We start from the raw sequence: 21,811 nt of genomic DNA, 5'->3' as shown, positions 1-21,811 counted from the left end.
TCATTAATTCTCTTCGCGTTAGTGCGACTACCTCCGATGTACTGCCGTTATTTAGTTCTTGCATCGCGAGTCTGGCCTTTTCGTGACGCAAACTTAAATGCGCAACCCTGTTTTGATCAGATCTGCTTAAGAATCCAGATTTCATGCTTCTTGTTAGTCTCGAATAATTTTCTACGCTATCGTAGTCACCTGTGGCATTCCTGTGGGACGCATGTCCCCTGGGATGTCCATAGGCTCTACAACCATGGCACAAAACGTTTTGTGAATTGTCGAGTATAGTCCCCGCGTGGCTAGGGGTTGTACCTATGTATCTAGCACCCCCATTCATTAATGCTCCATTGTTTGCTATTAGAAATTTGTCTATTTGCGTCACTAAATTTTTTGGGTCATTTTTTAGAAAGGTAATAACGTTTGTTCTAAGATTAGTGGGTTTCTCGCCAATCTGAGCGGCGACCACTGCGAACAGACATGAGTTCAATTCCACGTCGACATTGTACTTGGCAGGATCTCTGTTGCCCAACAGCGTCCAGTGTCCCACAGAGTTTGGCTTGCATTCGTGATATTCTATATCTATTACAGGATTTTTCGGCGAGCTCTCATTTAGAGTACACACTCGGTGATTTAAATGCCATATGCGAATAGGCCTGCCTATGAAACTGCTGATAGCGCCTATATGTATTAGGTTCGCTGGTCCATAATTTTTTAAATCGTTAACAAGAAATCTAGCTAGTCTGCATTTCGATGAATGGTCAAGCTTGAAATTTTTAAATTTATTGGGGGATTTCGCAGGACTTCGTCGCATCTTTCTTAGATATTATTTCAGCGCACGTTACGCTTCATTGTAAAGTTTCGGTAATTTTCTTACTATTTCTAATAAAATTGCAATTAGATTATTCGCGATGCAAGAGATTTCTTATAGAAAATAATGAGTATACCTTATTGTCCAGAAATTCATCTTGAAAGATAACGTTTCTGATTAGATATTAATTTAGAATTTAGAATTTGGCACCAAACATTTATAAATTTTAAATAATTCACGTTAACCTTTGCTTTTTCAAGACATTTCAACTGAAAGTTTTTGCAACGTTCATTTTTTTTTACGCATTCCATTCGATATAATTCAAAACGTTCAAGCACTATAATTTTTGCATACACGCAACGAGAGATCCGAATAGAAGAATGATTTATGTACAATTATCGCATTGTGAATAGTGTTCCCTCGAGCAGAATTCTCTCTAGATATCTCTTGCCGTCATTCTTAGTGAAGCTTTTAGAATCGACTTTTATCCCCATCGCGTGGATAAACGCAAATTCTAAAAGCTACCAGAAGCTGGTCGTAAGTATCGGCGTAAAGCACGTTGCTACGAAGCGGATCGGTTCCCGGTTTGCATTTATTACTCGGCAGGCATCTCGCGGACAGAGAAAGAGCAATCGTTCGCCGGCGAACGGAAAAAGAGGGTTTAAGGGCAAGGAGAAAAAGGAAACCGTACGTTCGTCGTGGTTGGAAATGAGCGGGGAATCGAAAGGCAGAAGGGGTTGAGTCGCGGTTCGGGTGGGGATCCCTTTGGATCCTCGCTCGATCCGCGATCCATGGATCAGTCTCGGCACAGCCGTCCCCTCGAATCGGTTGTTGTCGCTCTTCCTAATCGAGTTTAATGTTACGACAATCGATCTTCCTCGAACGAAACGGTACGAGCCAGTTTTTACACAGGTCGCCGTGCTACTCTTTGGTTTACGCGGTTGCGTTTTGGTAACGGTTGTCGTTGTACATGCAGTGTCGCGTATCACTTGTACGGATGTATCGCACGGTGAAATGGTCGGTCGATGCGAAGGGCGTTGGAGCGTCTGTTTGCACGCTGTTCAATGATTTGAATGTTCGAAGCTGTGCTTAATAGCGTGTGGTTCGAAGCAATCAGAGTTTCGCAGTGAGAAACTTAAATCCAACAAAAGTTGTAAATTATTTCATTATTTATTCAACGTGTATTGGAGTATAAGCTTGTGAAACCTTCATTCGACTAGAATAGTCCTTATTTTATATCAGATTTGATGATAGAAGAAAAGAGCACATTATATTTTTAAAGGGTAAAAGAGATTAGATTTCATTTTCTAAATCATTTAAAATGCTTTATTTTGAATTTTATCAAAATGTACTCATAAAGATTTTTGAATGGAGAGGAAAGAGTAAAAGTGGTATTAAATTTCGATTGGTCCTCGTGACGAGTTTATAACGTTCCGGTTGTCGTTCGGAAGAATATACGGCGACATTGATGCCGCAACGGAACGTGTTCGATGGTGGTATCAATGCCCCCATGAGAAAGCTACAACGACTCGTACGTTCGATTACTTTATCCGAGTCCCACTTCCTCGCGTCTCCATCTTCGTTTCACGAGCATTCACGCGCGTTATGATTTTCGCATCGTGACCAAATCTACTAAAAAAAGTTGCAGCGAAAAAAAGTTGCATCGAATGCATTGTTATGTAGTATGTACATACATGTATGTGCAATGTAATTTATTTTAGTGAACAGTGCGTGATGCGAGCTTCATGAGATTTGGTAGCATCGTAAACAAATGTTCATATACGAATTAATAATTTTAGAGTAAAAGCTGTTATTATTATCGGCGAAAGTTACTGTTTATCAGATTTCTGAAGTCAGTGTTCGCCACGATCCAAGTGAAAGTAAACAGTTCTTTTTTCTGTGTAGAGTGTTCATATTGACGAGTGATCGTGATGTGTTCTCAGATTTGTATTCATGTTCGTTGGTAGCGTGGGGTGACACACGTGATCGCATTTGGATTACCAATATCGTGGATTCGCTTTCGACATGTATGGCTGGTAAGTACATTTACAATATTTTATTTTACAAAATCGCTTCTAAGAGGGAAGTAAAATTGATGTGTGACTTTTCAATTCGGGAGAAGCTTGAAAATTCGGTAATAGCTGATCCCTGTTGTTATATTGCAAGTATTTGTCTCTTATTTTTACGATTGATACAATTTTCTTAAGGTCACGTCATAATAAAATTCGTCCGCTCACTTCAATCAAATTCAAGTGGTGCGAATATTCTTCCATATCTAATAGCCTTGAAGAAACACAAATGTTTATAAGGGAAGGAAACAAGCGATTTGCTCGTTTGGCCTAACTGCAACGTTTCATGAATTCAACTAGAGAGAAGGAAGAATGCTCTAATAATTGATTTACTCAAAACGCATTAGAATTGTACGAAATTTGTATAATTTCGTGGAAGTCTATTGCGTATGAGGCGGCGTCGGTTTCGTGGAAGTCGCGAGGTTTAACGTCCGTGCTGAAAGGGAACGACGAATCGCGAAACGTGCACGCACCGCGTAACGAACGTGGACACAGGATACCTCGAATGTCCTGGCGGCTAGAGTAGCGTACGCATAAAACCGGCACGTGTGTACACATTTTTTATCTTCTTTATTCAGTATGCATTCGGCTGGCTGCGTGGCGCAGGTAATAATGCGTTGGCCGCGCGTCGGTCACGCAACAATGACGGCTGTTGAACTTTTCCGGTGACGATAGACCCGCGCGTTCTTCTGTGACACGCGTGCGTCCAATAAGTTGGTTCAGCTTCAAAGGTACACCATTTCGTGCCATTCGTTGTTTTAAAATAAAATAGCGTCTGTTTTACGATCACCGTTTCAAACCTCGGACAATTGTTTCTTATTTATATTCTCAGTTAAAGCGAAGTTAGACGCGGATTGTTACTTGGTTTTTAAATACACTTTTTCCGAATTCTGCGGATGTAATTGGTAGAAATTTGAAAAAGAAAAAAACGGACAAGGATAGCATCCGGTGCTTCCACGTGAGAAAGGCAAGCTGTGGTCGTACAGCAGGAAGTACGGAGGAAAGATAGTGTGCACCTGCCGCGGCAACCTCGTCGATGCATAATATAAACGCAATAATTCCGTATAGGACATCGGGCATCTTGTAAGCATCTTGGTATTAGAGTTAGGCGAATCGAAGTAAAAGAATGAGGAAACTTTTTGTCCCCTAGGGACGTAACTTATTGCGTTTCCGAACGATGACCGCATAAGTAACGATAGTAAAATTAATTGAGTTCTGTTAGCTCAGATGATATCGCATACCGGTTTTCCAAGAATTTAACGCAGTTCATTCATGCTTCGCCCATGCGAATACATTATCTTTACCCATTATTTACGCTACTTCAATACCAGAGAAATATAGCAAAATGCACTCGTTTCTATTTTTTTTTTAATCTTCTACCAGTACAAAAGCCACGTTCGCACCTGACTATTTCATATCCGTATCCTTTGTCCCACCTATGACAAATTATTTTCTGCTTCATCTTTAATATAAATCAATTTCTTGATGCTTCTGTAATTTTTATGAAAGACGATGGTCAGTGGATAGTTATTTGCAAAAAGAAAGGGAGACAAGTTAAATAGGTATAATAAATCTCAGTATCTGGACCGAGTGTATGCTCGATGCGCTAAACTAAAAGGACGGCTACGGAGCGCAAATAAATTCTAACAAATTCCACGCGGTTGGACCGAGCAGCAACGCAACAGTTGCGTTTCCTACATGCAGAGATATATTATCACGATTGTATCGGTAGATACGGTGCAGGGTTCTTGCAAATTTTCCTGCAATGCATCAACACCGTTCTGGGTGTAACGAGTCTCATTTTTGATTTATGATGTTCATAAGTCTTAGGATACTTCCAAGTGCTTATTGATTATCAAAAATCTGACAAATGTTTCAAATTAGTGATCATTAGAAACTGTTTCAATTGAACGGTTGTAATTAATCATTAAATGAATTGTATGTTTCGATGAAATTGCGTTTTGAAAGAATTTTCGTGTAATAATTTCGATGACCATTCTGACGTACTTTACAAATTGTTTGAAAACTAATTATTAATCTTTGTTCCTCGTAGCGTCTATGGCTTTGGACTTTGAAATTCTCCAAGATTGATCTAGTCTTGAAATTGCTAGTACACTGCACAGTTTAATGTGGAACGGAATATCGCTGGCCTGCGAAGGGACAGGCGGTAATTAGACTCCACTCTTTTATTATCAACTTGTTTCGAGGAGGAGCATGGTCGCGATGAAACGGACCGTAGTATATTTGAGTTATTGCCGTCATAACGATAATTCAGTATTCCAAAGGGACACACCGAAGTTCGTTCGCACAGATTGATAAGCAGGTTAATACCTAGCTACCCTGGCGTCGTATTTTATGCTGCGAGATACATGTTTAACTTTATTGACGGTATTCCATACCATACAGCGTTTAGTATGTCGTCACAAGTTTACCCTGAACGTTGTTTAACAGTTTTCATGCATTTTCCCGACGTATCATTAAACAATTAATGAATCTGTTATTAAATCAAATATTTATCCAAACATTGTGCACGTATGAAACTGGCAAATTAGGTGTACAGTTTATAGATTAATTTGATCTATTCATAAGCTTCGTACATATTTACATATCTTTGGAAATATATTAGATTATGTTCAAGTTTATTTATTTTTTGCTTCGAACATTCTCAATCTGCGCGTGGAAATAAATTTATCGTTAATCAAATGGCATCGACCGGCTGATATGCAAGTCGAATAAATTATTCTTAACCGATAAATTACGCGCTACCGATAATAGGTGTTCGGTTTGACGCACGCTGGAATTGAAATAACGAGACTTGTTCACGCGTGCGTCGACTTTCGACATTTCAAGATCACATTTTTCCATCGTCTATTCCTCTCTCTCTCTCTATTTCTAACGCCGTTAGAAAATTCGCTTCGGACAGGTACTCGAGCGGAAAATTTCCTAGTAGTGGAGGCAAAACCAGATCCATTTATCTGATATCTCGTCACGCGTGTACATTCTTGTCCCATGCATTAATTAGCCTAATCGCGGCGACACAATCGGTTGCCAGAGATGCCGCGGTTCGCTAGAATCCCGGAATAGATACGAGATGCTGCGGGTATAATTAGACAGAGTACATCCACCAAGATGTTAATCGTCCCTCTAAGGATCAAACGGTGGATCGCCGCTGCTCAGCTTCCTTTTTGATTCTCCTGTGACGCGGTCCCGTGTGAAATCGATTCTCGGATCAAAAGTACGCCATCGATAAACTGCAGACTTTTATACGCTCGTGGTATCTTTTAAAAGTGATTCAATATGCGTTCTGCTTTTGATATTTTCTTTACATCAAATTATTTAAAAACTTAGATTAACGAGAATTTAGGAAAGAGAGAAATCGTAACGTGACAAACGGGGAAGTGCACTCGCATCGATCTCGGTGGAGTCTCAGTGGACCGGTCTGCCCACTGTGACCGCAAGAGGATCAACAGAAAAAAGGGGGGAATGAGGAGGATGAAAATAAAAAGACAAGGAATAATCCTACCGTTGGAAATGGCGCATTACACGTCTTGCTGAACACCGTAGTCTTACGAGGCGATAGCAGGACCTTAAATCCTGGTTGCGGTTTCTCCTATCTGCGATACACGGTGACATCGCACATTTCTTAGCCGTGCCCGGTATCACCGACTTCTTAATCTCGGACGTGACAAATTACTTCTTCGTGTCGGGGTATACGCGTATATTTCTTTCCCGCCTCTTACCCTCGCGCTGCTTTATTTGCATCTTTATGCCATCCGAACGTGATTTGAAAAACATATCCCGGGGTGGAGATTGAAAAATATGTGCCGTGCGCGTAATCTGTTGCACCTCCGTCTACTCCTTCTTCGATGTTATTCGCCTGGGTCAGTTGGAATCCGGGAATTCAATTTATCTTTACATATTTCTTTATTAATGATGCAATTAGGGCACGAAAGAATTCTCAGATGTTTTCTCAGACGTTCTGCGTTCGTCGCATTCTCTATTCTTGGTCTATTAGAGATTCAATCCAGTTAGAATTTGGTTTCTAATAAGGCGAATCGAACCGATGGTAGGGCCATCCCTCTGCAGAGTTTACGATTCATTCTTGGCCGCGAGCATTATATCTGCGCGCATGTAGCACGGTGAATTTCGAAGGAACGCACGAAACCGACGATAATTTATTCCGCGGCCGTAAACTTCGCGGCGGACAGCCTTCCTACGCTTGTTTCCTCTCGAGCCAAAAGTGCTAAGCAAACACGTATCCAGGGAGTCTCTCTCTCCCATTGCGCGTACGTTCTCTACCCCTTTTTTCTCCTTCGTCTTTCTCTCTTCCCCTTTTTCCTTTTCCTCTCCTACGCTTCTCTATCTCGGCATCTTCGGCGTTTCGCCTTTACCTTCGCCTTTCGCTTTTCTCTTGCCCCGTGTCCGCGTGAAATCGAAATGAATATTCCCGTGTAACTGCTTTTTACGTAAGGGCCTGTTTCGTGTCTCCCTTCAAAAGAATAATTTGTGGAATTTAACACAAAAGATTTTCAAACATTTTTAAACCGTTCGGCTCTTGTTTGACTGGCCGACAAAAGCGAGTCTTTCTTTTGCAATACAATAAGTATCTGTGGACTCTATAAGAAATGTAGAATAATTTGTTCAATGATTTTAATTTATTATGCTTCTCTATTCAATTAATTCATTTAATTCTCCAAAAGACGTAGTGTAGAGCTATCCTGTTTTTCTGTAGATTAATCTCGAGTAACAATTATCCGTTCTTCTGGCTAATCGAAGGATCAAAACGAAAATTGAAATTACTCGAATCCCCTTATACCGCTCCTCTCTTCTCGTACCCCAGTCCCGTTGCTGTAATTAATAGAACACGGCTCCATGGTCCAGATATATCGCGCTCATCCTTGTCCCGGTCTCCCGGGATCGGATTATCGAATTATCTAATCGAGCTTGTTAACGCCGTGTTTCCGCGACCGGGGTAGATTTATTGGAGGTTCGACCGATCCTCTATCATAGCGATCTCCGGTTTTCCGCGAAATTCGCGGCGGGAAACAGCATGCTCGCGTGATCGCCGGGTATGCAAAACGCCGAGGGCACTAATCCAACCTCTGATCGCCGTTTCTCGTACGCCTCTGGTCTGCAAAACCGAGTCGATGCGTGATAACTGGACTGCATTTTATTTACTCGTAATATCATTGGATGTACAAGAAGTGTACTGTATACTATAATATACATAGAATACCAATAGTGGAATGCATATTCTAATGTTTAAATAATGAGATACATTTCTATTCAGAAAACAGACACAGATACGTTAATTCTAATATCACAGATCTTAAAAATCTCAAAACTAATAACTGTATGCAATTTTTCATGTCGTTCCTATTTTCATGGAATGCCGACTCTTTCATTTTTTTATTTTATATGATAAAACAGGCAACATTCGTGAGTCACGATTCGCCATTAAATGAACAGTTACATAACGCATTCCCGTTGTCTTGACACATGTTTATCTGGACCACATTCCTGAGAAGCGCAGAACACTTATGTGTTTGCTATTTCGACGTATAAACACGTTTTGAGTACACGTTCGTTCATAAGTCTTAGGATAGTCTATCAAAAACTTCCTCAATTAATTTAAAGATCATAGTAAATCATGTAATCTAGATTATAGTATACCATTGAATTAATTGTGTACTAATAATCATATAACAAATAATACAATGAATCATGAATAATCTTATTAAAATTGTACATGTATGAAATGAAATAGTAGAAGCAATTTTTGCTACGCAATAATTTCTACGAGCAATGAGTATTCTTTAACGTTTGATTCGGTCACACATTTTCCAATATCTTCATACTTATTAGTAAGAATGTACATAGTGTTAGACTATGCAATTTGCATACGAAATCGTACTTAATCCTCGCTCGTTAATGAGATCGATTAAAACGAGTATCGAAGCGTTGCCTAGACGAAACGGTGATAAGTTGAGAAATCAAAAGAATGTAGATTCCGTAAAGTTGAATTTTCGTTGCGCACAGCGTGGCGTCGCGAGGATTACGCGTATATCGTCTCGTCCGTACGAGATAATGACGGTGTGCACGGTGCAAAATAAAAGACGCCGGGGGCGGAGGGAAGAGGCCGGCAAAGAAAAGCAATAAGAAGAGAATCGTTCGATCCGATCCGCTGCACGCATGAATCGTTTCGAAGATCGTATGCATAATTACCCTTCCTTTACCCTTCTAGGAGCTCGTTTCCTTTTACCTTATGGATACTTTCCTCTTTGCCCTTTCTGCGTCGTAATTCGTCCTACGGAGGTGTTCCCCTCCTGAAATTGAATCGGAACCGTGGAATTTCAGGGTTTTTTCGGAAAACGTACGCTTCGACCAAGAATAAAAAGAGATAATTGGTTGCTTGGCAATTTTATCTCTTCGCATGTTCGTAGAAAGTGCATGAAATCCTTTGTCTATATTGAAACCAAATGTATAGACAGCAGATTATTATGCAAAACGCCTTCGTAATGTTAATTTATAAAATGAAATCTAAATAGGAAGTTGTTTTATCCTACAGAAGTAATAATATTCACTTTTGACATTGCGTATGTCTTTGGATGTTATACATTATATGCGTAATTTAGAAATATTGAATTAACTTTTGCTGATTTTCATGCTTCTTATCTCGATTGTGTATGAAATTGCTTTCCATTTCGAAACGAAATACAGAATTAATATGGATATAGGAAAATAGACTAGCTGTTATCTTGATACACGCGTAAACGTCGTGGGTAATGGTAGATACAGTTGTCGAGATTGATGCTTTCTCCGTGTATACGATTATGAGCATAAAACAGCGTGAGTTTTCTCGCCATTAATCGTTACGTATTACGATAATGCGAGTCGCACGATCGGCTTACCACTAAACTTAACAACCGACGATTTTACATAAAGAAACGAGTACGAGCGAAAGAAAAACTCGTGATATCTCGTATCCAATACGTTTCCGCGTTTCATTTAGATCGGCACGATTAATTTTTCTCTTCTCATTCACAATTCCTAATGAACTGAATTCTCCATAAAATTTTATAAACATCAATAGATGTTCTAATTTCTTTATTTTGTTTCAACGCAATTAATAATCTCTACAGGACATTTTATTAACATTTTCTTCTATAGAAACGATCGTACACAATGGATAATAACCGTTGAATCATATTTTTTATTGAATAAAATCAGTGTTAGCTAGTCTCATCTGTGGATGTAGTACAGGCATGAGGAAGTGAGCGTAGTTTATGTGCCATTGGCATTGCGAGTCGACTTATTATTTCACGTGTAACCAGCAATGGAGAGTCCATAATACATTTTTCTCGAGCGGTAAAGGCAGAACCCGTCACGTTCAAGCGGCAACGACACCGATCGTGTACGAGGTTGCCTTTGGTACGACATCGACTTCACGTTGAAAAACTCGTCCAACGTCCAGTCTGGTCTTGCAGGATTTTCAAGAAAACTGCACGCGTCGCTTGAACTCTGTCTCTGAACTTTTCAGTGTACGATTGATTGGGTATTTGCAACGTGTTTTGGAAACCACTATGCGAATCATATTCAGAGGTCACTGGACAATTCTCAGGACATCATTGATAGATTTCTCATAAATCTATAAAACATCCAAGAAGAATTTGACAAATTTGTAGATTTCTATTTCACATTACGTATTTGAAATGAACTTGTTTATTACTAATCGAAGACGTAGTAACTATAATTTGCTAAATAAATATTGCATTTCGCTATTAATTATAGGGGCAACTATATTTACTCATTGCTTCCTGGGTAATCGTCGTGCATACTGATTACGAATCAGCAATTAGAATCTGCCTGAGGATTGTCGACCCCCCAGTAGTTCATTTACCGAGGCCTGTGATTTAGAAACAGAGACCAATGGATGAAAAAGATGTTAGAATCTAAAGTTCGCATTCGTATCAGAAGTAGCAATCAGAGAAATCATGTTTAGTTTTTTCCGTGAATCGTTCCAATATGTTCAGTGGGCGGACTGGCTGTATTTCCACGGTAATTATGCCGGGGCGTATACCAAGCGACACTAATTAAGAGTTTCGCTTTGATTTCCATCGAGGTTTTTGCAGGATACGGCAATAATTTGCCGCCGCCTATAATTACGTCGATTTAGACTTTCACTGGCCACGCGTTTCGATTTCAGCCCCTGAATCAATTCGCTGATAAATGGAACGAGATACGTGATACATACGTACATATGTAGTTCTTGCTGGGTGACATAGACATAACGTTGTAATATATTCAAAACGTTTAGCTTTATTAATTCTTCTGTTAGTTACTGGTTGTAATTGATGCTTGTACAATTTCTTTCCATAGTAACATCATTATTCACATCAGATTTTTTTAAGTATCATTCTCTCGAAATTATTAAGCGAACGTTCCTTTATTTAGTACGTCGTTTGTCAATGTAAACGAACGAGTTATATATATTTTTCTTCGATTACGCAATGCGGTTCACTCTCATTATTCGTAATTGGAGAAGGGTTGGTGTCGCCGGACAATCGGCCAGGCTATTGTTGCGCGTATCTCGTTGCATGCACCATAACAGTGGAGGAAGCGAAGCGAACTAGGAAGTGCGCTTATTCTGCTTACCCACCATAGCCTAGCATCGTTAGAATCGGAAAAATTCTTGCTCCCGATGCGTCTCGCAAACCGTAAACTACCGTTAGAAAAACTGTTAATGACGCTCGGTTCCGACTAGGATGCATTACAGTGTTCAATGACTGTTACGCGCGATCATGATGTAACAAGGACGACGCTCTGTTTAACACCACTGTGATTCTTGTAATTGCTACCTTACGCTACTATATTTCGCTATAAAGCAGCGATGTTATTGGTTACGGATGATTTATGCTTCCTTTTATTATATGAAATTATTCAGAAACGATGGTGCAAAGAAAAGGGAAGCTGAGGTTGCTTTCTTGTTCAAGTCTCCAGTGATTTTCGATAATTTACATATACATAAAGTGTAAAAAGTAGTAGATTTAACAAATACACTTTATATTCATTTATTCAAGGGGAGCATAAATCCAAGAGAGTAACTGTAATCGGGGCAATCGTTCTTCTGCTGCATTCATATTTATTATAATATAGAAAACATTCAGCATTCGCGTACATGATTAAGATTGAAGTGTCCAATCAGTCAAACGAAGCGATGTTGTAGTTTTATTTTTCATTTATGAAGGAAAGTCAAATGGTGATTGCGATAATATAGGCTGTTTCCTAGAAACAGCATTAGCGCGATGCACGTGATAAAATATCATAATGTTCGCGGCTGCAAATCATGTTGTACGTACGCTTGTACCATTGATCATGTATGCGCGTTACATCTCGCCAGATACACCTTGCTGTCGATTACACGTATTTCACTTACACCCACGCGCGGTACGATTGTGTTTTTGCTATGCGAATCGCTTGTTCTAAAGTCGAATTTAATTTACATAATGCGTCGTGCCTTTCAGATGTAAAATTAATGTTGGATGGTGTTGGTTCCACAGGTTGTCTGTAGTCCAGACTTTGAATTTCGTTTCATATCTTTGCGTTTTATTGAATTTCATTTTATAATTGTTCTGGTCTTGAATAAATTGGGAAGAGATTACTAATATTTCTATTGCTTATTACTGTTTGCTTTAGATAGATGGAATAACAAGTTTATATATCAAGAAAGAATTTAAATTAGCAATCCTTCTATCGTTTGTGGTTTTGTTAGAAGCTTATATTGTATATAGGAAGAATTGATACATAATCTAGAATGCTTAATGACCATTGAAGACAAAAAACTTTCGAGTATTTGTCACGGAAGCGACGCAATTGGTTACGAAGCCCGGTCACGCCTTTTTAACCCTTTTTTCTAACCGACCGTTCCGAATCACGTTCCACTCGGAGGACTTGTTCCTCTCGATCAGATACCCGACGAAATAATCCAGCAGAACGTCTCTGGAAATTTTTTCTATCGTCGGGTAATGTAAGATCGTCGTACGCTCTCCATTCATCATTTTAAACGAGCTTGATTTTAACTTATCCCGTTGTGGCTAACATAGACTTGATCAATTTGGAATGGAAAAACAGTAACTAGCTCTCTTTCTCTTCGTTCACTTCCTTGTTGTATCGTTATTTCATTCGAGCTGATTTTTAGAGTCAAACTTTGATTTTTATTCACTGGCTCATTTTTTATAATTTTAAGATGATGCAGGAAATTATAAAAAAATACGTCAATGAGTAGAAATTGTTAGCTTAGACCCAATCGATGTCGACGTAAGAAAATGAACAGTTTTATCGAATGTGATAAAAATAAGGAAAGTAAATCATTGAGCAAGGATTCTACAAATTATTTCGTCTATCAACTAAACGCGAACGTAAATCACGTCATTTAATTTACGTCCCTCCATGTTTACGCTGCTTCTTCTCGCAAGCGTAACAACTTAATTCTAGCTTTCAGATTGATCGCGGATGAAGCTTTCAAGCGGCTGTTATAATCCGTTAATCGCGGCCGTCTTGCACGGAATGAATTCGACCATAAAAAGCTGTTCTCGTACCGCGGATAGGCTAGCTGTAGTTGAGTATTCATAGCATTTTGCTCGCTCTGCTTTTTCGTTGCCAAGAGAAATAAGCATAGAATAAACGCATTAACGTTTCATTTATATTTCAAGTCTTAAGATACTTCCATATCAAAAATTTTTATAGTAGATCATCTAATCGTAATTGTACAATGAATCATACAAATTGTCATGAATAGTTTCAATAAAACTTGATTACAAATGCAAAAATTCGAACATACGTAACAAGAATTTCTGTATGCAATAATATAAATAATATTCATCTGTGTATTCATTGAATATTTTATTGACTTACATACATTTTCTAATGTGTCAAAATATTTGAGTAGGGATATACCTAATTACTTTCGATTACTGGTATCAGCGGATACAAGCGCAAATAAATAAAAGAATAATCGTTACCGAGTATTCCAAGTTGTGGTAAACGTAATCAAGCTGGATCTGTTAATTACGGAAACAAGCAGTTGATCGGAACGAAAACCAGATGCAGAGGAGATCGATCGCGATCTCCGGGAGTCGGTTTAACCTGAACGGCATGCCAATTTGTATGCATTATCGCGTACGCGATAGAAAATTGCCGGTGAAGCTCCGGTTATCGTGTTAGACCTGCTGGCGCGAACACGGGACGATTGGATACGAGGGTATGATAACAAAGTGTGCCTTAATTGGATTTATTGAAACGTGTAATTAGCCATTGCGCTGTTGAGTACATAGTTAGCTTCTGATGGATTCCTGTTATAGATATTCATCGGTCAGCTGTTACTGCAACTTGTTTGCTACATGTCGACGACAGAAAACAGTGTCTTAAAATTAGTTGTATCAAACAATCTAATGAAAAAATCATATTTTGCTTCGAACAAATCATGATTGAAGAAAATGCTTAAAGTATATACGAATTCTTTTTATATTTGTACAATCAGATTTTATTAAAAAAAAGTTATCATGAAAGAAATTTTCTACACTATTGTAAATGTACACATGATAGTTTAATATGAAATAGAATTGATTCCTTAGTAAGATACATAAGGCTAGAAAATTGCTGAGTGGTCAGACCGATTCGAGTGGTTCTACTTATCCCATGATAGAAATCTCCATGTAACGTTACTCTTTGATTAGCCTTATAGATTATAGATCATTCCGTTTAACCCCTAGGAAAATGTGGTTCGGTTCCACTGGTTTCTATATGGTATCGCTTAAATTAAAGTCAGGGAAATGAAACGTTCGCACGAGTAGCATATGAATATCCTCGTCCATTAGCGATGGTTTACGACCTCGTAATTCGCGAATAGAGCTTAGGCGCAGCCATCATGGGAATGCACGACGGTGCAGTGGTAAGTGCGGGAATGCGTAGGAATGTACACCGGAGCGGCGTGTTTCATTCCCGTGGCAGTGAATGGGGATGAGTAGATAATTGTTCGCTGTTTCTTTCGGGCTGACATAGCGAATTCCGCGGTCCCGGATAAAATCATTTTCCCAATTAATGTCAGGGATTGCCTTCCCCTAGTCTCAAAGAATAACCGTTTGACTAGCTTAGGAACGCGAAATTCGATGATGTCTTTAAAAGTTGTAGATTTTATGGACGCGTGAGAAGATCAAATGTGCACTTAAAACATTGCATGTAATATTTAAAATAAAATTTATTGAATATTGTGATTCTTAAATGATAAAAGGAATTCTCGCATTTGCATAATATTTGAGTAGGGATATACCTAATTACTTTCGATTACTGGTATCAGCGGATACAAGCGCAAATAAATAAAAGAATAATCGTTACCGAGTATTCCAAGTTGTGGTAAACGTAATCAAGCTGGATCTGTTAATTACGGAAACAAGCAGTTGATCGGAACGAAAACCAGATGCAGAGGAGATCGATCGCGATCTCCGGGAGTCGGTTTAACCTGAACGGCATGCCAATTTGTATGCATTATCGCGTACGCGATAGAAAATTGCCGGTGAAGCTCCGGTTATCGTGTTAGACCTGCTGGCGCGAACACGGGACGATTGGATACGAGGGTATGATAACAAAGTGTGCCTTAATTGGATTTATTGAAACGTGTAATTAGCCATTGCGCTGTTGAGTACATAGTTAGCTTCTGATGGATTCCTGTTATAGATATTCATCGGTCAGCTGTTACTGCAACTTGTTTGCTACATGTCGACGACAGAAAACAGTGTCTTATATAACATAATGAACTTAATGACAATCATATACAATCCTGCAATTACCAATTAGTCGTGTTCCACTTCGCACATTATAAATGTAGTTGATTAACTAATCGCGTCGACTTTAATTAATTATTTACAATTGTAAACAGGTTTTAGAATACTTTCATTCGTTAACAACCGGAAAGCTTTCGACGAGCAGATATTTTCACTGGACACGCGGACGCGCGGTCAGAAGTCGGACCGGTTCGTTATGATCCCAGGATAGTCCGTTTTATCGAGCCAGAATTTAATAACTGCTGGTCTCGATTAAGATAGCGAAGAAAGTAAACCGTTTTAATTGGATTCCTTGCACACCTTTCTTAATCCACGACTTCATTATGCTTTCTTTCTGCGTGACCTTTAGCATCGGGACTACTGGTTTTGCGATTATACTTACAGAGATTACTGATACGCGTAAAGTCGGAAGCCAAAGTAGTTTGTGTATCAAAAATGTATGTTAAACCAGTCAACCTTAATACGAGACTGATAAGATAGTTGAAGGTTTCGTAGTTAAGTAAACTGAAGAAAATTTAGAAATCATTTGATATCAAAGTAGGTTTAGTTTATGTATTTGAATAAAATTCAGTCTTATAATAAACAACAGAATGAACAAAATGTTTCAAACAATCATATTACTACGTAACTTCGATATCTATTACGAGATTGTTTTAAAGCCTCATCAAACTTTATAGCATACAGCGTAGCAAGGTCGATATTCAGTTTACAATCTCAGCGTAGAAAATAAGAGGGAGAGAGAATGATCATTGAGTAATGCTGAAGAGGAGAGTTCTTAAATAACGAACGTATCTGTAATGCAGAAAAATGTAATGGGCGCGATATCAGGAATGGTTGTAGATCAGCTGGGACAGATAGGGGAGCAATAAACGAACAAGAGGTAGTACAAACAGGACACGTTGTATCACCGTAACGACCGCGAGCGAAAGATTACGTTCTCCGGAAGACAATCAGATACTTTATTATACTTATTACCCGGCAATGATATTGCGCTCGTGCTATCGTCGATTGCCCTCCTCTGCCTCATCCCTTAGCCGAGCTCGCTCAACCGAGACCCGTTTGCTCGGACCGGTACCGTGTCTCGAAATCGAACCGTTTCCATTAGCACTAATAAACCATAGCATTTAATGTCATCGCGTTCCAGGAACTTCGTCTCCATTCTCACGAAAGGGAAACCGCGGATCCTGTTGCTTTTGTTCCCATCCGTACGCACGTGATAACGCGCTATCAATATATTTTCCTGGTGCACGTGTGCACATTCCATATATGGCCGTCCCGAGGAACCACTCCCGTTCAAGACGCAATTAAACTGTCCATCTGGTATTAATGGCATGAAGCATCTATGGATAGTCTTGCAGAAGTAGACTTTTTATAAATCTGATCAGTAGGCTGTAGATTCGACAAATTTATAAAATAATGTAAAGAAAGGCGAGAATTATAGTAAATCTGTCTATCTATCGTAAAAGCACACATGGTATTGAATTTAAAAATATTCTTATACGCGGTATTAGTATGAAGGTATCGATATGCATCTCGCAACTTTATTTTCAAGTAGATAAAAATCTGCGGAACGATTAAAGAAAGATGAACAGTAGCAGTTGAAATCGTGTTTGTACAAGCAGCTTAACTATCCGACCTAGCGTTATCACGTTTTAATAAATATCCTGGCGGGATTCTATTTTTCTTGTCGATTTTTCATTTCGTTTTTCCCCGGCTGATTCCGATGTACGGCGGGACATCGATCACCGTCAATTCATCGCCGGCGTACAATTTATCCTCCTGCGAGCCGGAGATTATAGGAGTCGGCCGCCGCGCGGGATTCCTCATCAGGATCGTTCCTTGATGTATGATTGGCCGCGTTCTTCTCCTCGAAAACAATACGGGCGATAAAATTCGTGGCGGTGCGAATCGTCCCGCTTTTTGCGGTTTACCTGCCACGCGGGTCCTCGGTATTGCAAGAAATTCATTGGCCGAGGGCCAAACTATACGTCTTCATTTCTTAAATGAAACCTTTCGAAGATTCCTCTCCATCATTAAAAGATCAAGAAAATTCCTAAGGAATTAAATCGTCTTTTATATTGCTAAATCCGTAGAAGCTTATTAAAATTAATTCCTGTATCATACTCATGAATACAGTATTTTTTCTATGCTATATGTTGCATTGCAAAGACGTTCGTGTATGAATCACGACGCGAGCGCACGCTCATGCCAGTTGTGATGACCCGTTTTGAAGTTTCGAGTGGTTAACAATGCCCCGGCGAGGCATCGATACACCGCGATCTTCCCCGAGTCATGAACCGTACAGTGGTTAAGATGACATGAAAAGATCAGCTTAGCCGGTTCGTTATTCAGCTTGTAATCAGATTTGCTCGAACGCGTCTCTTTTAGTTGGAATCAGGAATGTGCAATAGTCGGACCGATTGACATTTTCAAAAGAGTACAAGCGTGAAAAGTCAGACAGTGATTATTCTTCTTCTAGGTACGAATTCTGTAACTCTCATGATAATGTCTATTATTACGATTATTGTAGATTAGAATGAAAGCTTTGTACGATTAGAATTGCAAAGCAGATGTGTATATTCGTGCGAGTCATTCTTCGAATACAATGGTTTCTCAAGAGACGAGACAGAAGATACAATTACGATAAATTTTTTTCTATTCCCTTGATTTATTACAGTTTTATTTTGAGAGAGTCGTCGTGAAGGAGTTCGAGAACGAAATGCTCCAAATAGAGGGAAAACGGGATAAAACACGGCTTTGAGTGGTCGCTCGATTTAAATGATTTTTACTATTCTGCCCTCGCAGGGTAGTGCACATAAACTCGGGATCCTTTTCCCGTATCGGTGCAGCCTGTCGCGCGGATTTTAATGAACCACGAAGACAATACCGTTGGCGAACAATGAGGTCGATACTGTCCCGCGCGATTTCTATGTCGTACCCGCTGCAGCCCCTTTCTTTTTCCCCCGTGTCACTGCCCCGGTATCGCCGCTTGTTATCTGCCGTGTATACTTCTCGCGGTATCATCGTACTGGACGTTGTACCATTGGCATACAATAGTGCGTATAGAATTAGAATCGACGATATGCCGGTTTGTACTTGTTAGGAATCGACTTACGAGGGCTGGGCTCGGTATTGATGTCCCACGTCCAGCATCTACCGTAATATTCGATGTTGACTCTTGTTCTCTGGTTCTCGGACTCTTTGAGTATGTTTTACAATAATCAAGTCTTTAATCAAGAGAGACCAGGGAAAATCACTATAGTTAAGTAAGAAAAAACCCACAAAGAGACAAGAAGAAGGAACATAGATAAGACTCGAGGCTCGCGTGGAGCGAGAATTTCCAAGAATTAGTGAGGATAATTCGTGGCCATATAACCGGACTTTGTTCTTATTTGTGTGAGACTTTGCTCCTACAAAGGACTTCGAAATACTGAATTAAAAATTATTTGAAAAGTAACGTAAATCAATCGTCTGTACTTCGAGGCTCGTGAATCCAGTTTATATCCATCGGCATACGTTTCGAAACAACTTCCTCGACGATTATCCACCAAAATGATTCGATCAAGCGAACGATTTACCCAATATTAGTCCATTACCGGTAAGAATCCGTGGAAGTTAGCTGAGATCTTGGATCTGATATCCAGCAACAGAGTTGTTCAATCCCTCATTCTAAGGGACGCTGTTCGAAGCTGTAGTTAACAATTAATAAGGACCTTGATACCGGTTAGCGTGGCATTAAGTCGTTAAAGCTGGCGAGATAGATTGGAAAATAGTTGCAACGGCAATTTCGTTAAGTCGGTGCCGATAACGTTTGATCGCGGGTCGATCGCGAGCCACCGTTCTCCACTGTACTTTGCGATCATATCCTGTTTAAAATAAATAAGAGTCTCGCGTTTTCTAAAGGCAAGAATCACGTGTGAGACAGTTCTGGTCCAGTGAAATGAGAGTCCACGGGTCAAACTTATCATTAAACTACTCGTCTCGATTCTTTCGGCAACGTTTCGAAAAGGGATTCGAACGAGCCTCGAGTGAATTAACATCGCCGACTATGATCATTCATTTTTGTGAAAAAACGACTTGGACGTAACTCAGAAACCGGTAGAACGAGATAATCGCAGTTCACTAATAACATAATGGTACATAATTACTAATGAATTATTTAATTTCGGTTGTAATTGCGTATGCATTTTACTGTTCTTGCTGCATTTATGCGAGTAATTCAGGATGCCATGTATTTTCGCTATGTGACCGCGAGGCGCGATGCGTTTCTTCTTTTCCCGACAAGTTTATGACGCGGGTTTACGATACTCTTATTGTACAGTCTTCGAGATAAAATTAGAGTTACAAAGTAGGGAACAGTGAGTGTTGTTAAATATGCATGATGCAGTTGAAGGTATAATCAACTACTGTTCTCACAATCATTGTTATTCAAAAGTATTGTAATAACTATCGAATACTCGATGTGACATCAATGATGAAAGATACTTGTGATTTACTTAGCATAGCTTAGTATTTTAACCCTTTGACTACGGCAGACTTTGGCACGCACTGGCCGTACGGTACGGTACGAATTCATTCGAGACGTCCACTGGGTACGGCGAAATTTTTCGTTAGACATGCATTTCTGAGGAAGTATATTAAAATATTCAAAATACTGAAATTTATTACATTAAACGAATATTACTTGAAGTGAACATTAATTTTAAGCTTTTTTTAAATAACTTTCTACATTACTCTACATTACCATAAGACCAATTAAAAAATTTTAAAATAGGCGGAACAAGCGAAATTTGATTTGGACGCCAATTGGCGCCTACAGTACCGGGAAGCCAATATGTTTCGGACGCCAATTGGCGCCAACAGTAGTCAAAGGGTTCAGAAACATAGAAAAAGAAAAGATGTCCACTTATATAAAAAGTTCAGGAACTCAAACGATTAAAAAATCGTCGTGTCGTGTGCGAAATAGAGCTCAATAAAGACTATGTAACGAAGAAAATATACTTTAAGTAGAAGAGACAGAGAGAGTCCATTGAGGCGTCTCGTATTCAAATTCGACGTCCACGAGCGTGACCGTGTCGCGTAATCGATATCGATAGGTGAGCACAACTACCGGATGGGGTGCGTCGTCCTTTTAAAGTCTGAGACGTAATCTCGGCCGGGCACGTCAGTCATTCCCCGAGCGTTATCTCGCTCGCATCTCGTTGACTCTATTTTACCCAGCTTGCCGCGCCGTTTAACCCTCCGGCACCGCGACAGAAGCGTGTTTCAAACGCGTGCTGCATACTCGCCTATAAATCCCTACCGTTTACGTACATGCCGCGTGTTTCACCTGTTGATCCTGCGTACTTAGTAAGTTTCATGTCTGTTACTGTGCCGAATTTTTGCTTGAATCAAGTGTTCATCGTTCGCGTGTATAAAAGGATTGATATCATTTCTCTAGTGATTATTCGGGATTCGGGCGGAAATAAGTTTTGCTAATTATTATATATGATATAACTGTATATTTCCAAGTACAGAATTGTATACAGTGTTGAAGAGTTCAGAGGAACAGTGGCAAATATTATACTAGCTAGAGTTGGTCATTCAACAATTTAACCCTTTACTGAATCATATTTCATTGAACATTATTAGTCTTGAAATGATGACAGGTTTCATGTATAAAGATTGATATCACTTATGTTGTTCATAAACTCTCCCTGTTTTCATATGTTTCAACGACCGATTGAAACGGCGTCGAATACGCGGAAAGAGGCCGCTATGCAAATATGTTACAAATAGTACCGGGAACAGCGCATTTGAAATGCCAGCCGGTATCTGAACTCGTGGATCGGTTTTGACTGAATACCTCATTAGAGCGGGACACCGGTTCTCGGTAAAACGTCGTCAGGCGTGTCCTCGAGTTCGTTTCGTCGGCAAAATCGACGTACGCCTTTCTTTCCCCCGAGTGAAATTCCGTCACGGTCGCTTTTTGCCATGTGATTCGCCGTTTATAGTAAATAAATTATTTACGGCTGTTCCGATCGGCTATAAAAACGTGTTCGTTTCTCTTATCGTGACCCCTCGGTACCCCTTGGAAAAATCTCGGAAAAATAAAAAAATTCTTT

General features: G+C 39.6%; 2 protein-coding genes across 10 annotated transcripts in view; one reads left to right on the top strand and one right to left on the bottom strand.

The window, feature by feature from the left end:
* The window catches only part of LOC108623210 (uncharacterized), a 1,554-nt gene extending 752 nt beyond the window's left edge, over positions 1 to 802 (bottom strand). The window contains exon 1 of the mRNA XM_018021570.2: positions 5 to 802. Coding sequence (XP_017877059.1) covers positions 5 to 802 — 798 coding nt within the window. The remainder of the gene's footprint in view (positions 1 to 4) is intronic.
* Positions 1 to 21,811, top strand: part of dgo (ankyrin repeat domain containing protein 6 diego) — a 100,321-nt gene that overhangs the window by 576 nt on the left and 77,934 nt on the right. The window contains exons 1-2 of one of the 9 annotated variants that reach the window (XM_026812155.1): positions 1,608 to 1,689; positions 2,705 to 2,835. The exons of 2 other annotated variants lie outside the window; for them this stretch is intronic. The gene's annotated coding sequence lies outside the window, so the exon portion shown is untranslated. Of the gene's footprint in view, positions 1 to 1,607; positions 1,950 to 2,527; positions 2,836 to 21,811 lie in introns of those variants that run through there. 6 more of the 9 variants (XM_026812147.1, XM_026812150.1, XM_026812162.1 and 3 more) reach the window with 6 other exon arrangements.

Source organism: Ceratina calcarata, unplaced genomic scaffold (assembly GCF_001652005.2).
Source record: "Ceratina calcarata isolate Rehan_Ccalc_2016 unplaced genomic scaffold, ASM165200v1 scaffold115, whole genome shotgun sequence".
In the NCBI taxonomy this organism is placed as follows: domain Eukaryota; kingdom Metazoa; phylum Arthropoda; class Insecta; order Hymenoptera; family Apidae; genus Ceratina; species Ceratina calcarata.
Note: the sequence above shows the minus strand (reverse complement) of the source record. Positions and strands in the feature narration are given on the sequence as shown.